Source organism: Mus caroli, unplaced genomic scaffold, assembly GCF_978045245.1.
Source record: "Mus caroli unplaced genomic scaffold, Mus_caroli_1 scaffold_6, whole genome shotgun sequence".
In the NCBI taxonomy this organism is placed as follows: Eukaryota; Metazoa; Chordata; class Mammalia; order Rodentia; family Muridae; genus Mus; species Mus caroli.
This window is the reverse complement of record NW_028227261.1, coordinates 56737901-56762500: the sequence shown is the minus strand read 5'-3', so window position 1 is coordinate 56762500 and position 24600 is coordinate 56737901. Positions and strand designations below refer to the sequence as shown.

The window sequence follows — 24600 nt, the reverse complement described above, 5'->3', positions numbered from 1 at the left end:
AAAATGCATGAGGAAACAGAAATTCAGGCCACTGCCTGCTTCTGGGAGAAGAGCGGGAGCAGGGCATTAAGAGCATAGAAATAGCTGGGCAGTGGTGGCACATGCCTTTAATCCCAGCACTTGGGAGGCAGAGGCAGGTGGATTTCTGAGTTCAAGGCCAGCCTGGTCTACAGAGTGAGTTCCAGGACAGCCAGGACTATACAGAGAAACCCTGTCTAGAAAAAAAAAAAACCAAAACAAAAAACCAAAAAAAAAAAAAAAAAAAAAAGAGTATAGAAATTATAATTTTAATTTAATATTTAATGAGTTTAAGTTTTAAAAGACAAATATCAGACCAAAAGTTAAGTACACAGAAAGCATTATTTTTGGTAATTAAAAACAAACTGAAGTGTCACTCAAAATTGATCATCAGAAGACACCCTATATGTTATATAACAAAGCAGGGCACAGACACGAGAGTATCTGCATTTCTTGGCATTATTAATACTGGAGAAATTTTGGGGTATATACTATATACAATACAAATGTTTATGTATTTTGGCTCAATGATTTCAATGATGGAAAGTTTAACTCAACAAAAGAAAAAAGGCACACCGTGGCATAAATTATACCATATTTAAATCCAAACAGAAAAACAGAAGTCAGAACATCAAAGCAGTTAAACTGATTAAATAATATCACCATTTACATAATGGTTCTAATTTTAACTGAAATAGGGGCTTTACATGGCTCAGCGGTTAAGAGCACTGATTCCTCTTCCAGAGGTCCTGAGTTCAATTCCCAGCACCCACATGGTGGCTCACAACCTTCTGTAATGGGATCTGATACCTTTTTCTAGTGTGTCTAAAGACAGCTACAGTATACTCATATACATAAAGTAAAAACTATAATTTAAAGAATGTTCTCTTATAATTTAAGATTCTATGTATACTGTGAACTATGGTGGTGTGTGTGTGTGTTAGTTGAAAAAGCACAGCTTATATAGAAAATAAAAATGGAGGGTTTTTTTTTTTTGGTTTTTGGTTTTTCGAGACACCTGGCTGTCCTGGAACTCACTCTGTAGACCAGGCTGGCCTCGAACTCAGAAATCCACCTGCCTCTGCCTCTCAAGTGCTGGGATTAAAGGCGTGTGCCACCACGCCCGGCTAAAAATGGAGTATTAACGCTATAATTTTTTCATCCCTCACACTCCCCTACTTGTTTTTTGTTTCTTTGAAACAAGAGTTCAACTGGGCTGGATTTCACTGCATAGCTCAGGCTGACCTTAAAATCACAGCAATTCTGCTGTTTCAGCCTCCGAATGGGCTTATAGGCATGTGGTAGCACCCCAGCTATGTAGCTTTCTCTGTAAGGTTTATATTATGAAGGGTTTACAAACTTTTAGGCCTTTTTTATAATTGAAAAGGAGAAAGTCCTTTGTCCTGACAGTAACACTTAAGGAGACCTGCTGACTACAAGAGGTCATTCTCTGGATAAAGTCTGTTTGGGCTTAGCATACAGTTCAGTAGTCCTGAGCATGCCTTGTTTGTGTCAAACCAAAAAGAAAAAGAAAAAGAAAAAAAAAGTAAAAAGTATATTAAAAAAGACAACTGGTTACAAACGCAGTCATGGTAAAATATCCCAAACAGCAAGCAGAAAGTTATCTGACTGTCTACGACTAAATGTAAATGGCCCAATGAGACCTGGATTGTCCCATGATCGCCTAGCCCAAAACTAGTAGGGTTTATTCTGTTGTAGGAACCCTCCCAATTAATGAAATGAGTGAGTTCCATAAGTCTCCATATGAGAATCTGCCAGGAAGTAGCACAGGTCATGGTAGGAACTGGCTTCTCATTGCTTCCCCAAAGCAATTCCATGAGGCCATCCACCCAAATGATAACTTTATAGGAAACTCCAAACTAAAGAGTTTCTTACAGCAACTTCAGGAAATAACCCACAGAGTAAAAGAAAAACCTACATATGGGCAAAATATACATGTGAGGTGGGATTAATATCCAGGGCACATAAGGAACTCAAATGTAAAAGTCCAACAATGCAACGAGATACAAGATATTGATCTCAAAAGTTATGCAAATGGACAATACACAAAAAGGTCAACATTAAAAAAATGCAAATAAAGTCTACCTCTTCCTAGTTAGAATGGCTATTATCAAGAAACAACAAGTAGCAAGTGATGGTAAGATGTGGGAAAAGGGCAGCCCCTCTGCACCCGACAGGAAACAGTGTGTAGCTCCTCACAAGCACCAGAAATGGGGCTGGAGAGAAGCCACAGCCAGTATGAGCACTTGCCCTTGAAAGGCCCTGGGTAGCCGGGCGTGGTGGCGCACGCCTTTAATTACAGCACTTGGGAGGCAGAGGCAGGCGGATTTCTGAGTTCGAGGCCAGCCTTGTCTACAGAGTGAGTTCCAGGACAGCCAGGGTTACACAGAGAAACCCTGTCTCGAAAAACCAAAAAAAGAAAAAAAAAAAAAAAAGAAAAAGAAAGGCCCTGGGTTTGGCTCCTGGCACGCACACGGTGACTTACAACCATATGCAACTCCAGTGCTTGTAACTCCTTTTTTCCGGCCTCTGCAGGCACCAGGGACATATATGATACATCTGTACACACACAGGCAAAACACTAATATGCATAAAAAAGCTTGAAAAACCAAAACTGATGAGAACTACCAAATAGCACAGCCAGGAACATAGGCAAAGAAACAGTCAGTTTGTTAGGTCAAAGAGACATTTACACTCCCACCCCCATCCTGTTCACTGTGGCATGATTCACAACAGGCAAGAGTGGGAACAATCTGAGCCATCTATCAAATGATGAAGCTGGTTAACAGGGGTGGGCAGGAGAGGAGAGAGGGTGGAGGGTGAGGTAACTCTGAATACATTATTACATAAAGGTATCAAACAGTCAAAGAACCAATTTAATAATAAAGGGGGAAAGATGGTTTATGTGGGGATGGGGGTGAGGTGGCTCAGTTGGCAAAGTGTCTGCAGCCCAGGCATGATGACCCAACCCCAATCCCCACACACATGTAAACAAACAACAAAACACAACAAAACGAGCCAGGTGGGTTTACGAACATGTTAATCTCAGTGGTGGGTGGGCGGAAAGGGGGCAGGACACGGGAGGGTCCCTGGAGCTCACTAGCCAGCCAGTCTAGTCTGCTTAGGGAGAGACTCTTTCAAAATATAAGATAGAAAATGAGGGTGGCTGGAAAGATAGCTCAGTGGTTAAGAACACTGACTGCTCTTCCAGAGGTCCTGAGTTCAATTCCCAGCAACCACATTGTGGCTCACAACCATCTATTTTGTTTTGTTTTTGTTTTTTTCGAGACAGGTTTCTCTGTAATAGCCCTGGCTGTCCTGGAACTCACTTTGAAGACCAGGCTGGCCTCGAACACAGAAATCTGCCTGCCTCTGCCTCCTGAGTGCTGGGATTAAAGGCGTGCGCCACCACGCCAGGCTGGCTCACAACCATCTGTAATGGGACTCAATGAATGCCCTCTTTTGGTGTGTCTGAAGACAGCTACAGTGTATGTATGTGTATATATATATATATATAGTGTATATATAGTGTGTATATATATATATATAGTGCATGTGAGTATATATATATATATATATATATATATATAAAATAAATAGATCTTAAAAAAAAGAAAAGAAAAGAAAATGAATAAGGAAGAGACCCAGTGTCACCATCTGATCTCCCCATGCACACACACTTAAACATATAAATATGGTGCATATATACAATATGTCCTAGTCATAATAATACATTAAAAAATGGACACTGTAAAAGTGAAATAAGTCTAGCTCAGGAAGACAGCTGTTGCACATTTGTAATCTAAAAAAACTGTTATTCTCATAGACGTTGGAAGCAGAATGGTAGTTATCAGATGCAGGGGAAGGGTGGGGCAATGGGCAAAGGGTGCTCAGCTACATCAGCCTGGAATGAGACACCTTCCCTGGCATGGTATTAGAGAGTAGGGTAACCACGGACAACAGTGTTACATAGTATATCCAAAAAAGTTAGAAGAAAGGATTTTGAACATGTTCACTATTAAGAAATAGTAACTTTCTTAGGAGATATATTTGCTCCCGATTTGAACATTATATAGTATATTCACATATCATTTTATCAATGTATCAGTTAAAAATAAATTTAAATTTAAAAATCACAAAATTTCAGATAACAAATTATGTTTGTTTAGTTTCTGTGACAGAGTCGGATTCAGTCCACTTTGGCCTCAAACTTGCTGAATTTCTGATTTTCCTGTGGGTACCTCTTGAGGGCTGAGATTACAGGTGCATGCTAACAATTTATATAGTCCTAGGGATCAAATCTAGAAGGACTTCATGCATGCCAGACAAACACTCTACCACCTGAGCTGTGTCCTCCAGACCCAGATGAAGCTTTTTAAATTTAAATTTGAATGTCTGTAAAGCTCATGTGGAAGGAACAGAGAATTTTGTAAAGCTAATGAAATAAAAAGGTAAGAGCTACCATTCCAAGCTACCTAAGCAAGGCTGCACCATCCACATTTGCTGGTAATAAAAACCAAGGGCCAGCCAGTGAGGTAAGGAATGCCTTCAATTCCAGCACTCAGAAGGCAGAGGCAGGTGGATCTCTGAGTTCAATACAAGCCTGGTCTACAGAGTGAGTTCCAGGACAGCCAAGGCTACACAGAAAAACCCTATCTCAAGTAAACAAACAAACAACCCCCCAAAAACAGAAAAAAAAAAAAAGCAAACCAACAAAACAAAACAAAACAAATCAGTGTACAATAAAGTTATTTTTATCTTAATAAACACATTCAGTAAGTGACTGGACAAGATAAACTGTATTAGGAGGAACAAGACAGGGTACAAGTTCTGGTTCTAGGGCTCTGTGAGCTGGGCCTCAGTCAGTCCCTAGGTCCTGTGGTTCTTTCAGAAACACTTTATGTGGTGTGGGGGAGGAGGCACGCGCTCTAGCCCAAGCTATAGCTCTCAATTTCCTTCCCCAGATGTTCTCAGTCTCTTCTCCGCATGGCTTGATGGTTTCACAATCTCTGGATTATTGACCTTTCCTACACAGATACAGTCAGGTTTCTCCTGTTTCATACATTCTTTTCCCTTTTAGTTCTAAAATCTAGAATGAACTCTTCAAGGTCCACATAAATGTGTGGCATCTTTCCTGGCACTGCCAAGCTGGATTAATCAATTCTCTCTCTTGTGATCACACAGTTAGTAAGGAAAACGAGGAACTAGAGAGTTGATAAAGACTGTTCTCCCTCTTGTTACAAAACCTAATATTTATTATCTACTATGTGCCAAATATTAGTCTAGTAGTTTCTTTAAGTTGGTTTTGTGCTGGGGGAGTTACGCCTAAACACCAAGCCTGCTGTCCTTAGAAAGGTATTACAGTGCTGGTTCTTGGCTTCCAGATTTGGGGAGGGGCTCACAGTTGCAGATATTATGATGATATCTGCCTTCCTCCTGTAAGTCCCGTGTTTTAGTATGTCCTCCCCAAAGAGTTCCACAATGGCTGTTACAGTACTGCTGGAGGACGTCTACACAGCCTGTGTCTGCACTGCAGGGAACCCTGTGAGCCTTATACCACATACTCCTCCCTCTGCTGACTCCACTTTGTAGTCTTCGAGAGTAACAAGTCACAGACTCAGAACATTCACAAGCCGAGTCCTCTGAGTCTTCCTAATAATTCACCGAGGGCCTAGACACCTAGGTACTATTTAACCTGGTCTGCAAGCCCCTCTCCGAGAGGGAGATTACATTATCTTTCATTTGTTGTGAAGATCGCAAAGACTAAGTGGCTGGACAGGGACATACATACACTGATAAGGTTAGGAGTTCAACATTTTCTGTTTTGGTTCTTAAGGGAGGGAAAAATGGTGCTGCCTGATGAGGAGTAATACTAATTTTTTTGGCATAAACAGCAACTTTCAAGTTAAAAGAGTTGGGGTATGGAAGGGTGCTGGTCTATGTTAGTAAAGAACAGTAAATGTGGGCTGGAGAAATGACTTAGCAGTTAAGAGCACTGACTGCTCTTCATTAGGTCCTAAGTTCAATTCCCAGCAACCACATGGTGGCTCACAACCATCTGTAATGGGACCCGATGCACTCTTCTGGTGTGTCTGAAGACAGCTACAGTGTACTCATAAGTAAAAATAAGTAAGTCTTAAAAAAAAAAGAATTGTAAACACCACACAGATTGCTTCACATGGTGAACCAATTCCTATTTTCTGTTTTCAACAATTCCTTGTGGCTGTCATCTCAAACTATGGTATTAGTCACTCTTAATTTGAAGTTCTTTTTGCAAGAAGCCTCAATTACCTTTTAGTAAAGTCCTTGAAACAAAGGCGCAGCTTGTTGTGATGTCTGAAGAGCTTTGGGTCACCAGGTATTTCAGACAGGAAGACCTGGGCAACCTCCAGAGGTCCCTGCAAGATAAAGGAAGCAATGAAGTGTCCTTGTTCTTTAGAGTCATGGAGTTTACCCACAGAGCCACAGCACTGACAGGGCTGCATGTCCCTTAGGACTCTTCAGAGAGAGCCTGCTCCAGATACTCCAGACATCTTATTTACATTCTTGCCTTCTACAGATAGATTCATTTTGTAGTGGTTCATCCTCCAAAGAAATGAATAGGCCTTTGAAGACTGACTCCTGACTTTATTAATGCACTTTGCTTTGTTTTTGTTTTTTTTTTTTGTTTGTTTTGGTTTGGTTTTTCGAGACAGGGTTTCTCTGTGTAGCCCTGGCTGTCCTCGAACTCACTTTGTAGACCAGGCTGGCCTCGAACTCAGAAATCCGCCTGCCTCTGCCTCCCGAGTGCTGGGACTAAAGGCGTGCGCCACCTCGCCCGGCTTTAAGTGATTCTTGATGCACAAGTTTTAGTGCATTTCTAATCCACTGGCTATTACACTTGATTTTACAAAGCAAATTCTTTCAGCATTGTAAAAGTTATTCCTGATGCAGTAATTAAACAGAGGGGTCTTTTAAATTATGTGAAGGGAAGAAACAATTATTGCATGTGTTAGGGGCACCAAGGTCTCGTTTCAGTTATATCCTATAGCACTTCTTGGTATTGTTCTTTCACCCCAAAAGTAGTTAAAACATATTATGCAAAACCAGACTAACAGTTTTCTTGATGTTCTTATCTGGGGGAATTCTTTAAGATTGGGGCCATGCCTAAAATCATGAGGAAGACTTTCTCAGCAAACTAACTACAGAGGATATTATGATAACTTCCAAAATGTATGAGAACAACTACTGCTATCTTATATGAAAATATTATTACAATTTCAAATGATTCCAGATTATTTATTCCATAGAACTTATTGTGAAGAAGCTGTGGAAAAGGAGACATCATTGAGAATCTAAGAGAGCAGAGGTTCACATGTGTTAAATACAGCTCTGGAAATGAGTCTTTTTGAATCATGTATACTTTTTTTTTAAGATTTATTTATTTTATGTATACGAGTACACTATACCTGTCTTTAGACACATCAGAAGAAGGCACTGGATCCCATTACAGATGGTTGTGAATCACCATGTGGTTGCTGTGAATTGAACTCAGGACCTCTGGAAGAGTGGTCAGTGCTCTTAACCACTGAGCCATCTCTCCAGCCCCATGTATAATTTTTTTTAATGAAAGAATTTTGCTTTGTTTTATGAGACAGGGTCTCATTATGTAGTCTCAGCTGGTCTAGAACTTGCTACATAGACCAGGCTGGTCTTGAACTCACAGAGAATCTGCCTGCCCCTGCCTCCCCAGTGTGAGTTTAAGAGCATATGCCACCATAACCAACTAGCAAAGGCTATTTTAAGTGAGCACATTTCTATACTATAAGCACAGGCATAGGAGGAGGAGGTCTAAAAGCTGGCAATAATGCTTTCCATTCACTACCATGTGACTAATCTAATACATAATCTGTATGTCTAATTTGCATGATTCTGTCATTCTGTAAACATTACACTGTTTCTTCAAGTCTAGTATGTAAGCCAATAGCACACACTCAGCAAGAAGCACGAACCTGGTTTACAGTTGTCCCTACAGACCCCTGGAGGACCATTTGAAGCATTTTGGGGTCTGCTGGATCCTGATGTGTTGCAAATGCCAATTCCTGAGTCTTTTTCTGCATGTCTTCGATGGCAACTTCAATTGGTGTTAAGATTATCTGAGTAGAACAGTAGCAATCAGGTTAGTATACTGCCTGAAAACTGCCTAGTGAGATATAAATAAGGAATTCAGAAGAAATGGGGGGGGGGCACACTCATGATAAGCTTTCATGTAACAAAATCTAAACCTCAATCCCTAAATTAATCAACATAAAAATCAGTAAATACTTTAAAAAACATAAGCTGAGGATGAGTTAGCAACTTAGAAGATTGCCAAAAATGAATGAGCCACAATGGTAAAATCCTAGTATGCAAAGAGGATAGGATACATCTTCTGCTAAAACCATACGTAAGTTCACAGTGTGACTAGACGAGTCTTGTGAATCCTCTTTCCTCCCCTGTGGAGTTACCTCTTCTTTGTGAGTGACATTGACCCTTGTTTTAATGTAAGGAAAGGCATGAGACGTTGTCAGAATGGTCTTCCGTTTGAACTGTTCATGAAGCTCCCCATGAGCACGGCCATCTAAAGTGAAGGGTGTGCAGTACATGAAACGCCGGAGATTATAATTTTTGTCAAAATAAGTGATTCTGTCCTTCATCTCATAGGTGTCAAAGAACGGCTCCACGTAGGTAATCTGAATATATGCCTGAAGAGGGAAAAAGTCTGTATCAACCGACAGTAACCTGTCACCCAGGATGTGTCAAAGAAAACAACGTGCCTATCTTCAAAGGCACAATCGAGTATCATGAGGATGTAATCAGCCTACCTTGTTTGGATCTAATTTGCACTTGTCTACAGGATTCGAGTCCTTGATTACTTCAAGCACATCCTCTCCAAATCTTTCTCCATAAAATCCCTGGAATGAAGAGGAGGAAATCTTTTACACGACTTTCCCAGTGAACCAGAGTAGGCCCTTGAGGTAGACTCCTCAGCCGAGTACGAGATTTGGCAGGTTTTCATCTAGCTGCGCCATTTCCATCCATACAATTAAATAACAAGCAATCCCCCCCCCCATAAAACTCAGGTTTTTACAAGGGGACCTCAAGGGCTGCAGTTTGGGCAATGTTTCGGAAGGAAAAACTAAGACAGCACGGAGGTGAAGTTTAGATGCAGACATCCAGGAGGACCGCCAGGAATTATCTTCACACCTCCCACAAAGGGCTTTGCAGGATGAAGGTTGGGTAGCACGGTCTTGGTATTTCTCAAGACTTACCTAACTCAGAAATGTAAGGAGTCATAGTTTGAACCAGTTTATGGAACCCAAAGCCAGTAAAGTCACCTGTAAGAGTCAACACCAGCTAAAAGTAGAAGCCAGCCTAGAGCCCTGCTTCCCAAACTGTTCTGTGTGCACGGATCTCTTAAGGATCTTGTCAAAATGAAGACTTTGATTTAGAAAGTCTGGGGTTGGATCTGGGATTCTCCTTGGCACGAGACACACTTGGAGCAGGAAAAGAAGGGTTCAGATGAGCGCCCGGAACGGAAAGATGTAAATATAAAGTAAATATAAAGCAGGCATCTATGTGAGACGCAAGGGGTTCTTGAGAGCCACTCCGGTGCTCTCCAGGTGTGGCGCTAGTGTTTGACCTCTGAGGACATCTGATTGGACACTTGTGAGCCAGCTATTTCCTGGGCTTCTGCTTCCAATCTCATTACACACTGCTACTTCTTGTCTCTTACTCAAAAGTAGACGAATCAGAGTAATTCTGATGGATAAAGGAGCTTAGAAAATATGTGTGAAAATGAGCCCTCAGAAATACAGCTAATAATAATTTACTCTTGTCATAACAGACTTAAAGGTTTTGAAAGGGTGCTATTGTACCTCTCAAAAATTCTTATACACCACAGAAGTCGATTATCTGACTTACTTAATTAAAATTGAAGTGAAAATTTACTTTCTATAGAAACATGACATTCGTGAACTACCATGGCATTCACCTCCAATCTGTGAGAAATCTCTGCGAGTTTGGTTATTGCAGGCTCCTTGTAAACAAATTCCTGTTCATCCAAATCCCCGAACTTGGTTCCATAAAAACCAACACGGAAATAGGTGCCAAACATCCGCTTACCATCCTAGGTTTAGGAAAATGAGAAAATTTAATACAAAGACTTTTTGTTTTCTTATATTATGCTTAGATTGATATATTATAAAATTTCCAAAACACTGCAAAAAATTAGCTCAAAATTGTATTTATTTTCAAATAAGGGTAAAAACAAATAAAATGGTCTTTTTTCATTATTCCTAACCAGAATTATGCAAATTACGTTTCTTATCAAATGAAACAAAATGGTCTTTGTTTTTAAATCCATACAGTTGGGCTATATTAACTTATTTTCCTTATTGAACCAAAAGGTCTTAATATAAAAGTTAATTGAAACACATCACTAATACATTTTCAAGGCAACACAATTCTTCTCTTAGTCTCTTTGAGTATATTAAAAAGAGACCATAGACGCTAAGAGCCAAGGATAGCATCTGGCATAGAGTACAAAATCAGCAAACCATCAAGCCCCTTCAGAAGTACTAATGTAAAAATTCTTTAATTAATATCAGTGTTAAAAACAATATTTGTATGTAGAAGAGTATAAATAAACTAGAAAGGAAAAAAATCTGGGTGCAAGGTAATAACATTTTGAGATGAGTTGTATTTTAAAGATTGCCAAAAGCACCCACCAAACTCCCCAATGCTCTGTCTACGTGTCTAAATCACTATCCTGCTTCCGTTTCATGGTCTTTTCAGTGATATCGTCTATGACCACCCAGAAACACATAATCCTGTGATGTGACTTAACATTAACCACACAGCACATACAAGGACAGAAAATCATTCTACTTCTCACACAAGGTCAGTGAGAAGCAAGCCTTTCAGTAAGGACAACATCTGGGCACTTCCCATGCAGTCTGGAGACTGCAGACCCAAAGCGGTTTCAGAGGGATTCTGCACTGACTCACATGCAAACCACAAACACATGACGTTCCTCTCAATGCTCTGTAAGCCTACATTGCTTTATATTTATTTTTGCTATATAGAAAAGACCTGGTGGCATAAACATTTAAAAAGCGAACAATAAATGTTATAGGTAATTAAGCAAAATGAGAAACTTTGATCCTTAATTTATCAGTTTTATAATACCAAAGCAAGAAAAAGTAAGATAACCCCATATTCTCATCCACAGTAAGAAAAATATCTTTGGAGCTAAAAAATAAAATTTCTAACTTAAAAACATTTTTTTCATTTTAAAATATAATATAAATATTAACTGATTCTTACAGTAAATGAAATCCCTGGGTGATTTAAATAAATTTCACAACAATTTTTATTGGACCCAGCAGTAGGCAACAGTATTACTTTGACAATCACGGCAAGAAGGCACTGCATGGAACACAAGTGAAAGCCCTAAGATGACTGCTTACAGATCTGTGATTGTTAGCTTTCAAACTATGTTTCCCACATGAAAAACTGTCCTTCTGAAAACCAAAAATATTAGAATATTATACTCTAGCTATATGGCTTCAGAGGCTTCCAGGTTAAAATATTATTTTCAATCCTTAATTTAAAGACAGTAATTAGGATTCACTTCCCTTAGCTAAACTTTCCAACTCTCAATCATGGTATAATACTAACTTGCTTCAATTCTATTGGTCTTTCCAGAGACACCCCATAATGTGTACGATCCCCAAACCACACAATCTTGTGACGTGTCCTAACTGGGAAGGTCCTACGGCTCACAGCCTAAATCTGACTAAAACTTAACTACCTCTTTAAACATACTTTTTGTATTGATATTGTTATTTTAGCTATTATATATCTTCACTGACAGAATAGAAATAAGACTTCCTCCTCAAAACTATGAAATCACATGTCACAGTTTAAATTAGTACATACTGTAGTGAGTACTATCAAGAAGAGAAGATTAATTTTGTTGGAGCCAAATCACAGTTAGGGTTCTAGCCATCCATGGGGCTCAACATTAAAAAAAGGGGGGGGGCAGGTCGACAGAGGAAAAAGGAGTGGCCACTCCAGTAGATACAGGAGGAAAAAAAGTTAGCTCCAATCATAAAAGGGAACCTATGTGAAGGAAATCATCCAACCATCCATCCAAGTATTGAATGGAATACCTAAGATACATCAGGCATATACATACGACTTCACCAGCGAGAAACAGAGAGAGGTCTCATCAAGCAAGTGACAGATGAGGAAAGAGTTAGAAAGCTATTTACATTGATTTCTGGGGAAATATACTCCAGCCAGATCGAGAGCCAGTGCAGAGGCCCCGAGGCAAGAGCCGACCTGAGGGATTTGAGGACCAGAATGGAGAACAGAGTGGGTGGAGCAGAGAAAATCAATAGAAACACAGGAGACAAGAGCAACAGAAAACTGGCCAGGAGTCCTTGGATGGTGCGTGTGCACACGGGTGTGCTGTAGAGGGTGGGCACACCCCAAGAGCGGCTCGTAGTCTGAGTAATGGTGTTTTGATTTAGAATTCTCCGCTGCTCACCTGCAGGCCGGTATCCACTTTTTAAAGCATGATCACGGAGCTTCACTTGCAGCAGAAACAATTCCCCCCACTTCATTTTCTTTTGTTTTGATACCTGCTTTGGTTTTGAATAACTTTCCTATAAGTTAGCATTATTTCCTTTACTGTTTAGAATTCATTCTGAATTTCACACCACTCCCACACTAGATATAGCTTATTCTTCATAAGTGGTTTTACTCATGTTTTTCTTAACTCTGTAGGTTAAGTTAAGACTAGGCATCAGCAAAGCAAACTACGTTCCACATCAGACACATTTACATGTGTTCTAGCTTTGTTCTCTTTGCTAAGGAAGGACCCTGTTGGGCTGGGGCACACTTGCTCCAGGACACTTGGCTATTTCCTACACTGTCTGACTTCCACACAGGCGTGCCAGCATTGGACACATTGCTCATCTCCTTTCCCTTCTGTTAGGCCTATTCTTTCTAAACACTTCAGATTCTTCTGGCCGAGATTTCTACTTGGGAACATATTAAATGGAACACCTCATTAACTGATTTCTTTGAGGGGTTGATACAGTGCTTTCCATGCCCTGGCAAGCGCTCTAGCAATGGATGGCATCTCATTTCTTTTCCCTTTTCCTTTTCTATGTTAAGATAAGACTTCGCTAAAATTTCCAGATTGCCCTTGAACTAGTAATCCTTTTGCCCCCTCCTCTGGAATGGGTGGAGTTATAGGGTGTGCCACTGTACCTGACCTTTTTGCTTAAGTTTTATGTTGATTTCAACAGGAGCTAGGGATAGCTCAGTACTCCAGTATTTGTCTAGACATGTCTATGGGTCTGATCCCCATTATTTCAGCATCATCAACAAAACCAACATATTTCACGTGAGAGTAATGGTAATGTCAATCGTGTAAAAATAGCAGCAACACAAGTGATCTCCAACACGCCTGCGCACTGGCTGGGGCTATCAACACTTTATATGTATTATATTAACTTTCTTTTCTTTTTAGTTTTTTAGACTATGCTGCTGGCTTTGAACTCCCAATCATCCTGCTTCAGTCTACAGATAGCTGAACCTACAGACACGCAGCAGCGTGCCAGCCTACATGTATTACATTAATATATTTGGCAGAATTCTGTGACTGGCACCACTATTTTGATCCTCATCTTACAGATGAAACAAAACAAAACAAAACAAAATTTAAAAACCCCAATTTCTGGCATTTTTATGTGACACCCAAATCAAAACTTTACTTCAGCTACATCTTTCCCACCGTCCACTCACAAATAGAAACCTAGGACTCGAGAATGGCTTCTGCGTTGTCTTCACTTCTCTGGTGTTTTTCTTAGATTTCCTGTGAAGCTCTTTAAGTAATTCAATTTATTTTTAACTTATTTTTTGTTTTGTTCCAGTTTTAAAGCAGGGTTTCATGTAATCCAGGGTAGCCTAGAACTCCCTAGGTAGCCAAGACTGGCCATGAACCGTTGCTCTTCCAGCCTCAGCCTCCTGAGTCCTATGATTAAAAGCATCTGCCACCATGCCTGCTGAGTTGGATGACTCCTCCTTCTCTGTTTGCTTTATCTCTATACTACAGTGCCATCCTTTACCATAACTTCTGTATTTTGCAGATCTTTCTTGTATAAGCCAATGTCAAAATCAAGTGGTAGCTTAACAGACATACTCATCTCAGATTCAGCCTAACCAGTTTCTAATCTGAAGTTCAACTCTAGTCATTACATATCTCCATCCCCAGAAAAAAATGTCATATCCAGTATCACCTACAGTTTTCTAACTACAGAGCCAGCAGATGAGGCAAATCAAAACAGTATATCAAGGCCCTACTAGATCCACCTTCCAGTCTGCCACCAGGAAGACATCAACTCTACAAAGCACTTCTGAGGATGCGCCAGAGTTAAAGGCCCACGAGTGCTTTCTATCCATATTCTCTCTCTCTCTCTCTCTTCCTGTATCACACATCCTCCCCCAAAACCTAAAAGTATCCTAAGCTCCATCCTCGAAACAAAACAAACAAAACAAAACAGAAACAAAACACTCCCTGTTTAGGTTCATTCCTTTCCTCCACTGTAATTATAGCTGTTTCTAATTCTGCATTCATTTTATTTCCTTAAATGACTTATACTATTTACCTCAACATTAGTATAGAAGCCAGACTGTAGTCAGTGTTTCTGAGCACACCAAAGCCAAAGCATTAACTCACATTTATGTTCATCCAATTTAGTAATGAGTTTAAGGCAATCACTTTAGATACTTCTAGGTCCAAGAGTAGGGGATAAATATATCTTTAGTGGTGCATCAGTTTATCTTTATAAAGTTAACTTTATGCTCTAGCTGTTCTGGGTACCAAAAGATACATGGAGAATGGTAATCTCTTTAAAGGAAGAGGATGTAATTTTTTTTTAATAGAGAAATGTTATATTATCAATATTTGAAAAGAATTGTTTTGAAAAAATGAGCTCACGGTGATGAATTTCTTCAAGCAGATTGATAACTATTTGGCAAATGAATACATCTTTTAAAAATAAACGGATGTATACAAAATGTGAAATGGTCATCAGATTTTCACACAGAAATTAATTTTTTCTTTTAAAAATATTTTAAATGAGTTATAGGAAATGATTTATTTCATATTATTTAGAGAATAATAAATGGGCTTTGGAAAAAATGAAAATTAAGATATTAGGAACAAAACATGGTAGTTAACAGTGACAAGTTCTTGAGAGTTTCACAGAGTGTCACCTGACATGTAAACACTTCGGCAAACTGCTAAATATGGTCGGGAGTTCTCTCTTTCTCTCCCACCCTCTGTCTCCTAAAAGCTGTGCCAAGTCAAATAATTTCTACTGAATCAAGAACAGAATGTAAAACAAAGAACAATGCAGACTCAAGGAACCTTATATATAAATCGTCCTTACTAGGTATCAATCCATGAGCATTCTATGAGAAAATACTAAGAAATTAGCTAAGAAACAGTTTTCAGAAAAAATGAAATCACTGAAGCTGTCAGAGTTAAACAGGAAAATATTCACAAGATAGGAACTTACCACAATAGACAATAGTAAAAGTAGGGAGTAGGTCAGCAACCAGGGGCAAGAGAGAGAAAACAGAAAGCATTTTAATTAGGGGAATTTCAAAACATTTAAGCAGCAAATGGTAGCAAACACATTTTTAAAATGCAAGCATCCACTTAAGTTTAACAAGTACAGCAAAAACCACACGTGCACCAAGTTCAGACGCTATGAAGCTGAAGACCCAGCACAGGCAGTGACAAGGATGCAAACAGGCAAGCAAGGTCTATGCAACCTCCATGCAGCACACGACGGGAGGATGGTGTTAGTGTCAAAACCAGTGGAGAGGGCGTCGCCCAGGGGTCGATTTAGCATCAAGCAGACTAGTCAAAAACTGCTCAGAGGTTTTAATATATTCTTAATTTTATATCTAGTTTTCAGCTAACTTTGCTTCATGTTAGACTACCCATGAGGAATCTTATCCCTTGGAGATGGCTGTGGCAAGACGCTGCATATATCTAAACGAAGCCACAGAAATAGATTATATTTTAGGTATTAATGAGGTCATGCACATTTAATCTGGAGGATGAAGGTAAATGTGACGGCTCATGTAAAGGTAAGTAGAGGCAGGCACTATTTCAGAATGGGAGGACATCTATTGGTGACATCTGTCTCTAAGTGTTCTTTCTGGGTCTCTACAAGAGAGGACTGTAAGGAATCAAACGGAGAAGCCTGCTATATCCAGCCAGTGTGAGTCGAGAGGCAGAGCCACACACCTAACCCAAGACTCTAGTCATAAATATTAGGGCGTAATTTAGAGAATTTTCTCCTTTACAGAAAGATGAAAAATTCAATTTCAGATAAGATTTATTTTATATTTAACATTTCCAAATTTAACTGCTACATATAAGGAAGCAAATGTATTCATTGTACAGGAATAAACGCCATCAGACCATAAAGTCAAATTTTTAAATGCTGTTTTCTCAGTATCTCTATCTTGCTCCCCCATCTAAATTTAAGTGACCAAAATAAATGTCTTTCCTGGGGTGAGGGCTCTACCTACGGCAAAGTGACTCACGACAAAATTAAGCACCATTTATCAATTCCAGCGTGCCCACTTTCTCCACGGTCTGCATCCACCTCTACTGAAGGGATGTCACTGTAATACACAGGTGATTTCTATCTTATACAAAGACACAGACACTAGATAGTGTGTTCTCTGCCTGACAGCAGCACACAAAGGCAATGCTTTCTACTTTATATACCTCTGAGCAATGTCGTACAAATCGACCTCTGTGAGTGAACATGGTTAGGAGAGAAAGCTGTGTCTACGTGTTGATGACAGAAACACGTCAAAGGATAAAAACAAACCAGAGTGCTAACACAGTGGCTCATTTACCAAAGAATCTCATTAGTGAAACGGTTTCCATGCACTGCCTAGGACCTCCATATCAGCCAGCTCTTAAGATAACTTACAGTAGTTTAACAACATTTCTTTGGTTAATGAATTCAGTTGATAAGCAGACAGCAACAGAATGCCCACAGCTAGCACATGTGGACAAAGCATTGGCATAAGAAATCTGGTCAAGTCCATCTATTAGTGTCTTTAACTAACTAAAGCATTACCTACCTCCCAGCCAGTGCTCTGTGTAATAAAAGTAAAAAAAGGCAAGTCATAAACAAACTGTTCAGAAGAACAAAGAGGCCAAAGGAAGTTCAGTGACGCGGTACCATACCACAAGGTCTTCTCAGAGGATAACAAAAGATTTTAAATAGAACATATTCTATCATCTAAGACCGGCAGAAATTTTATAACACACTTGTTCAAAACTCAATTCCTAAAATTTTGCCTTTGAAAAGCTAAGCTTTGAAAGTAAAAGTACTTTTTAGGTCTAAGTACGCATTTTAGGGAACGGGAATCTGCCACTTATCCCGCCTCTGTGTCTGACTCAGGTCTCTGACTACTAGGAGCTGCACTCCACGGAAACATCCAGGTTAAACAGGACACACACTGCAGTTCTGACAAATGACAGGAACTGAATCAAATGGATGAAATTTTCTGGGAAACCACTAGCAGTTCTACGTGTTGCAGACTGGATACGTATGATTGGCATCATAGGGCTCTCAAGGATGATGAAGTCCCTCAGAGCATGTGCATAATTGATTATAAAAATACCTGTTACCACCATGAAGCCTAACCAACCGTTTGTAACTTCAATATTTTCAAAGATTACAATAGAGTTCTGGCTTAACAGGAAAAACCCACTTTACTTTCAGATTCTGTCTATTCATCTGTAACAGCTTGGCCATGGTGGTCAAGCTAGTAAAGAGTGAAACTGTTGTAGAACTGCATGCAGGAGTGGGTAGTCAGTCACTCTTCCCCTGCCTTGTGGAGGTCGTGCGTGGGAAGAATCATGCATGAAGAGGAGGAATAGGAGGAGGAGGAGGAGGAAGAGGCCCAATAGAAACTTTCAGTGGAGCCAATGACTTAGTCAGAAGGCACCAACCACTACTGGTCTACGTCATTTTCCCACCTAGTTTACATGACCCTGATTTTGGTAAAGTAAAGTACAACCTCTCTCTGGGTTGCATGGGAACTTGTCTTGGTCGTTGTTTTATATGGGAAACATTGGGTGAGGGTGCAGATGTAGGAGAAACACAACTACAGCAGTAAAAGTACCAGGATTTCATTACAGTTTCACATCATTCAATAAAAGTTAATTTACACATTAAAAACCTTTTGGCAGCAAAGAAACAGGTGTTAATTTAAATACCAAACCCATAATTTAATCTACAATGTAATACAGAAATAAAATTCTAAAATATTGCTAAATAGTAATAATTTAAAATTTGACAAAGAAAAAAAGTCATTTGGGGAGTTCCTAATAGTTATGACCACTTTAGATAAATGCATTCCTTTTTTTTGTTGTTTTGTTCTTTGTTTTTGTTAGTAAATCTGATTTTAACTAGGAACTATCTTTTAACCAAGTAAAATGGCCATTCCATGGGATTTGGTTAGGCGTGAGCACAAGGCAGTGTTAAGGTAACACTTCCCCAGCTAACAAAGTCAGAAGTGGGAACTGTTACCTGATGAACGATTTTGCTGAACGCCTCCTGAAGTTTGCCATGGATTGTGGAGAGCTTCTTTGCATCCCGATTAGCTTCATGAATAGGAATGAGTACTTTGTAAACCTCATTAACTGCTTCATACATGCCCGCCTACAAAGATAATATCTGTGAGATACCGCTTTCTTTTAGATCAATGAAAACTAAGATAATTAGAATTAATATTCACCATTTTTATTAAGATAGTACTACTGAAGCTTTCCCAATAGGTCTAATTTTTAAGTGTATTAAAAGCCGCCAGGCAGTGGTGGCGCATGCCTTTAATCCCAGCACTCGGGAGCCAGAGACAGGCGGATTTCTGAGTTTGAGGCCAGCCTGGTCTACAGAGTGAGTTCCAGGACACCCAGGGCTACACAGAGAAACCCTGCTTCAAAAAACCAAACCAAACCAACCAACCAAACAAAAAACCTTAAAACCCAATTTTATGTAATGTATCATTTCCTCTGAATGGACTCCAGTGGGTATATATTTATATTCTATGCATCCATCAATACTTATGCTGATGTATAATTCTAACAAGACATCCTGTTCCTGTCTTTCCTACAATGACTTCACTAAGGTAAATATGTACATGTGCATATAAACTCTTAAAAACTAGTTCTGATTACTGCAAGAAATTCAATTATTATATAGGTAACAGATTCCCTATTCTCTTAAAATCAGAGCATCTGTAGCCTCTGGGAAAACCTAAACCATTTACCTTTTCACAACTGTAAGTAGGCATAGGAATCTGCTTACTAGAAATTCTTGGGAGGTATTTAAATAACTTGATCTTTAAGGACATACAGGTTTGGCGTGTTGGCACTCGGGCTGCACGTTCTCCTAGCAGATGGCACTGTAATGGGAGGAGAGAGCAGCTTCCCACGGTGTCACAGATCAGCACATGTGCATTCCCGAGGAAAGGACTTCCATGCTCTTACTGCCAGATCACAGGAGGATCTCTAAGCAATAATGTAGCTTCAATGGGGAAATAAATTTAGCATAACTAAAATTCTCTAGTAAGTATCTTAATTAAATTAAAAATGTGGGCTGGCGAGATGGCTCAGCGGGTAAGAGCGCTGACTGCTCTTCCGAAGGTACTGAGTTCAAATTCCAGCAACCACATGGTGGGTCAGAACCACCCGTAATGAGATCTGAGACCCTCTTCTGGTGCGTCTGAAGTCAGCTACCGTGTACTTATATATAATAATAAATAAATAAATCTTTGGGCTGGAGCAAGTAGAGTTGACCGGGGCGAGCAGAGGTCTTAAAAATTCAATTCCCAACAACCACATGAAGGCTCACAACCATTTGTACAGCTATAGTGTACTCACATACATAAAATAAATAAATACATCTTTAAAAAATTAAAAACGTAAAAAGAATATATTAATACTACATATAAATAAAAGAATTTCTGCACAACAGACTACTAGTCTGTAATCTAGATGTACTTCTGTGACTTACTTAAACTACATGTGTATTCAGACACAGAAAATTACTAAATTACTCTGTCAGTAGCAAAAAAAAAAATCCTCCAGTTTATGACAAAAATGGAATGATCATGGTCCTTAGAAACAGGACATTGTTGAAAGGAGTGAAGTCTGAAAAAATATTTTTAAGAGCTTGAAAATCATTATAGTTAACCATGTGGATCTAAGGACTAGCAAGGGTCAAGATGGTAATCATGCCAGTGCCCCAGCAATGACTAAAGAACGGGCTCTCTCTACATGAGAACGTCTTTAGGTGAACTCCTTCCTCACGCCAACCCGAGGTGCAAATTATTATTAGATGTGTTTAACAGTTAAGAAAAGTGAGACATGAAGAGAGTGAATAACCTGTGTCTGAAATAACAAAGCTGCTTAATCGGAAGCTCAGACTGAACTCGATGCACTTAGCCAATATGCTGCAGAGTGGAGGGCGAGTCCCTAGGGAAGTAGAGTGGCTCTGGACATCATCTCAGGCTCTGCTCTACCCTTGCATGGTCCCAACTGGTGCTGGGACAGTAAGCAGTAAAATCAAAGAAAGCAGCGACTCAGTCTATCACAGACGCTCAAGGTTAGGGAAGTTAGGTTATATCCTATAAATGCCTGTCCTGGATCCCCTTAGCGGTCTTGGCTTCGATTCTTCGCATACAGATGGGAGGGAACAAGGACTCGAGTTATACAAGCAGGGCAGGCAGGTAAGGGATGCAGGATGAACTCTGACAGGTGAGAGCTGGTCCTCCAAAACCTACTCAGAAAGGTTCACTGCACAAGCCCAGCTCAACACATGATGATCTCCAATTCACCTGAGAGGCACACTGTAAAAGTGTGTTAATCTACTCAGAGCTGAAAAAGCCCAGAGAAGTTTTGTTCTCTCTTTTTTTTTTAAATTTAAAGGTTTCAGAAAATATTTTGTAAACAAAGAAAATAACTGTGGCAGATTAACCCTGGCTCATAAACAAGTAGATGAGAACACTGGGGAAAGCCACAGGTCGCTAGGGTACACGCAGTGGGAGGAACAGTGACAGAGCTGAAGGACAGCTCATAAGGACACCTGCAGCCAACACTCTCAAAGGAAAGGTAAGGGTGAAAGGCAGAAACACTGACATATGTGTCCCGTATGGACCTGGAAACTGTGGGACAGAGCGAACCAAGTCGCCTACCATGGAGAAGGAAGCAGCCGCTTGTTCCAGTAAGCCCACCAGTCCCGATTCAGTGAAGTACTTTCCAGAGCAAATGCCTTCTTCATCTGGAGATACCACATCATCTGAGACAGCAGACTCTTCCAATACATTAGATGAAATATTCTAGGGAAAAGTATTGAAGAGGTATTGGCAGTGTATCACTTTCCTAGCATGGACAGTGATCATGAAGTAAGTGACAACTAGATGTCACTATTAGCTCAGGTAGGAGAGCCTACCCTCAGCTGTGAGAGACCCTGGAGTCAGCCCTATGCACAGACACACAACGGAAGTAAGAGATCTCTGTTTAAAAGATGATGATAAAATTACAACACTGTTGCTAGAAAACTCCCCCCGCAACAGCAAGTTGTAGAGATAAACTGTCTTCTGATCTTCACAGATGTATCAAATTAAAAACATTTGTAGGAGGGCTGGAGAGATGGCTCAGCGGGTAAGAGCACTAACTGCTCTTCCAGAGGTCCTGAGTTCAAATCCCAGCAACCACATGGTGGCTCACAACCATCTGTAATGGGATCTGATACCCTGTTCTGGGGTGTTTGAAGAGGGCGACAGTGTGTGTGTGTAAAATAAATAAACAAAAACATTTGTAGGAAAGAAAGTCAAGATGGCTAAGCAGTTAAGAACACTGGCTGTTCTTCTAGAGGACCTAGGATCGAAGCCCTGATTTCAATCCTCAATTAAAAATCAGGTTCTCTTTAATAGGGCTGGAGATCTATCTCAGTGGAGGCAAACATGCCCTGATTATATTCTCAGAAGAGCAGGCAAAATAAAGAGTGCAATCTAAGAGTACAGTCATTCACCTTGCCAAGGTCTGGCCTTACTTCCTATTTCCAAAGGACACAGCAGATCCCTACCTGGAATGTTACGCATCCAACAGGAAGATACTTCCGATCTTCCAGCATGCTCAGATACTCGGCAACAAGGGCTGCGGAGTGGACCAGGCACTGAGCAGCTTCGGCATGATTGCTTCGTTCAGAGTGCTTGCCAGCCATGTTCTGCAACCAGGTCAGGCGCAGGTCTGGAGACGTCTGGTAGCCCTTGGCGATTCTAATCACAACAGAAATGATTCTTAGTAGCTGCTAGCTTCCCAAAGTGATTGTGAGTTCAGAGGTTCCTCAGATTAGCTAGACAAGTTCCTGCTAGGGCATCAACCTGTCATGACAAGTGTTTAAGTGGCTGGAAAATGTCACTGTGTACGGATAGAGAAGTCACCGTGGTGCCTGAAATGGACACTATCATTTTGGGTTGGGGTAAAGAGAATTGAGAATTGGCTGCTAAGAAAACTATATTTAAATTAAAAAATATATACTAATGTATTTTATATGACATATATACTTATACATTAAGTATATAATAAATACTTATAAATCTATGAATATATAAGGAAAAATAGAAAAATATACATCTTTATTTGAAGAGTTGTTAATTTGTGTGTCATCTTGTGATGGACAAAGCTGGTGAAGAGAGGACCCCATAGAAAGAAAACTCTGCCTTCTCTTTCTGTGTCTAACAAGATAGAGTGGCAACTACAAATCTCTCAAAATCTGTACCTAGAAATACTATCTCTAATCAGAACCACAATCTGAAATTATGATAATTCATACTATACTAAACATTCATATTCTATTTTTTTTAAAGATTGTTTTTTACATTTAAAATGTGAGCTTGAGGCTTTTCTAAGATGTTCGAGATCTAGGACACCAAATTAATTAATTAACTAGTTAATTAATTTTACTTTTACTGACCTGCTTGCTCAGGCCATATTTATTTCATATATGTGGGTACACTCACTGTCTTCAGATACACCAGAAGAAGGCATTGGATGCCTGTTACAGATGGTTGTGAGCCACCATGTGGTTGCTGAGATTTGAACTCAGGACCTCTGGAAGAGCAGTCATTGCTCTTAACTGCTGAGCCATCTCTCCAAATTAATTTTTTAAAAATTCTCTTTTTTCTTTTCTTTTTTCTTTTTTTTGGCAAGCAATAAACATTCTGTATTCTGAGGCTCTACCTTTGATCCCTTGCACTGCAAAGCCCACAACACAACAGCAAGCTGAAGTTAATGTTTCAACTCTTACGTTCTGTGTGTGGGTGTTCTGCCTTCATGCATGTCTCTCCACCCAGTGTACCTGGTGCTCATGGAGACCAGAGAGGGTGAAAGGTACTGAGCGGGTGCAGTGGTAGATGACTGAAAACTGAACCTGGGTCCTCTGCAAGAGCAGAAAATGCTCTTAACTGCCGAGTCATCTCTCTAGTCCAAACTGAAGAGTTTAAAAGCACTGACAAAAGAAGTAACCTCAGCAAAGCACAGTCTTTGCCTTCTACAGACACCAGGCACACAGCAGTACAGACACACGTGCAAGTAGAGTACACACACACACAAGCAGCACAGACACACGTGCAAGCAGAGTACACACACACACAAGCGGTACAGACACACATGCAAGCAGAGTACACACACACACACAAGCGGTACAGACACACGTGCAAGCAGAGTACACACACACACAAGCAGCACAGACACACGTGCAAGCAGAGTACACACACACACAAGCAATACAGACACACGTGCAAGCAGAGTACTCACACACACACACACACACACACACACACACATCTCTATTACAAAGTCACAAATATTTTTTTTACATTTTTTCTCATCAACCGTTACCCAGTATCTTTCAAATCCCATAATGCAAATGGGTTGAGTCATGTGAAGGATACCTGTACATGAGATCAATCAGCATTTCTGGGTCTTCCTGATGTTCCTTCATCTTAACAGTGTCAGAAAGGATCATATGGAGATTGAAGACCAAATCTTGGACCTGCAATAGAGAATCATAAACATTTCCTGTCACTCATTCCCAATAACTGAATGAGTCTGGAAGCTTTTTTTTTGTTTTTTGAGACAGGGTTTCTCTGTGTAGCCCTGGCTGTCCTGGAACTCACTCTGTAGACCAGGCTGGCCTCGAACTCACAGAGATCCGCCTGCCTCTGCCTCCCGAGTGCTGGGATTTGGAAGCTATTTTTGAGAAGCTTCTAGAACGTTGAAAACAAGTTACAGCGAGTATGTGGGTGTGGCGGGGGGGGCATTCTTCAGTTGCCTACACTGTAAGCAGGGATGAGGTGCAGGAAAGCCAGGACTGCAGGAGCACAGGAGGAAACTGTCTTTCACTGTCTAACAGTCAG

General features: G+C 40.1%; 1 protein-coding gene across 5 annotated transcripts in view; it reads right to left on the bottom strand.

The window, feature by feature from the left end:
• Positions 1-24600, bottom strand: part of Dock7 (dedicator of cytokinesis 7) — a 196552-nt gene that overhangs the window by 6900 nt on the left and 165052 nt on the right. For 3 of the 5 annotated variants that reach the window (XM_085839169.1, XM_085839171.1, XM_085839173.1), the window contains 10 exons: positions 24136-24236; positions 22266-22458; positions 21373-21516; positions 18708-18839; positions 17251-17265; positions 10052-10177; positions 8883-8972; positions 8526-8762; positions 8031-8174; positions 6331-6437 (listed from right to left, as the gene is read on the bottom strand). In XM_085839169.1, the coding sequence (XP_085695295.1) occupies positions 6331-6437; positions 8031-8174; positions 8526-8762; positions 8883-8972; positions 10052-10177; positions 17251-17265; positions 18708-18839; positions 21373-21516; positions 22266-22458; positions 24136-24236 (1289 nt within the window). Of the gene's footprint in view, positions 1-6330; positions 6438-8030; positions 8175-8525; positions 8763-8882; positions 8973-10051; positions 10187-17250; positions 17266-18707; positions 18840-21372; positions 21517-22265; positions 22459-24135; positions 24237-24600 lie in introns of all 5 variants that reach the window. The other 2 variants (XM_085839170.1, XM_085839172.1) reach the window with 1 other exon arrangement.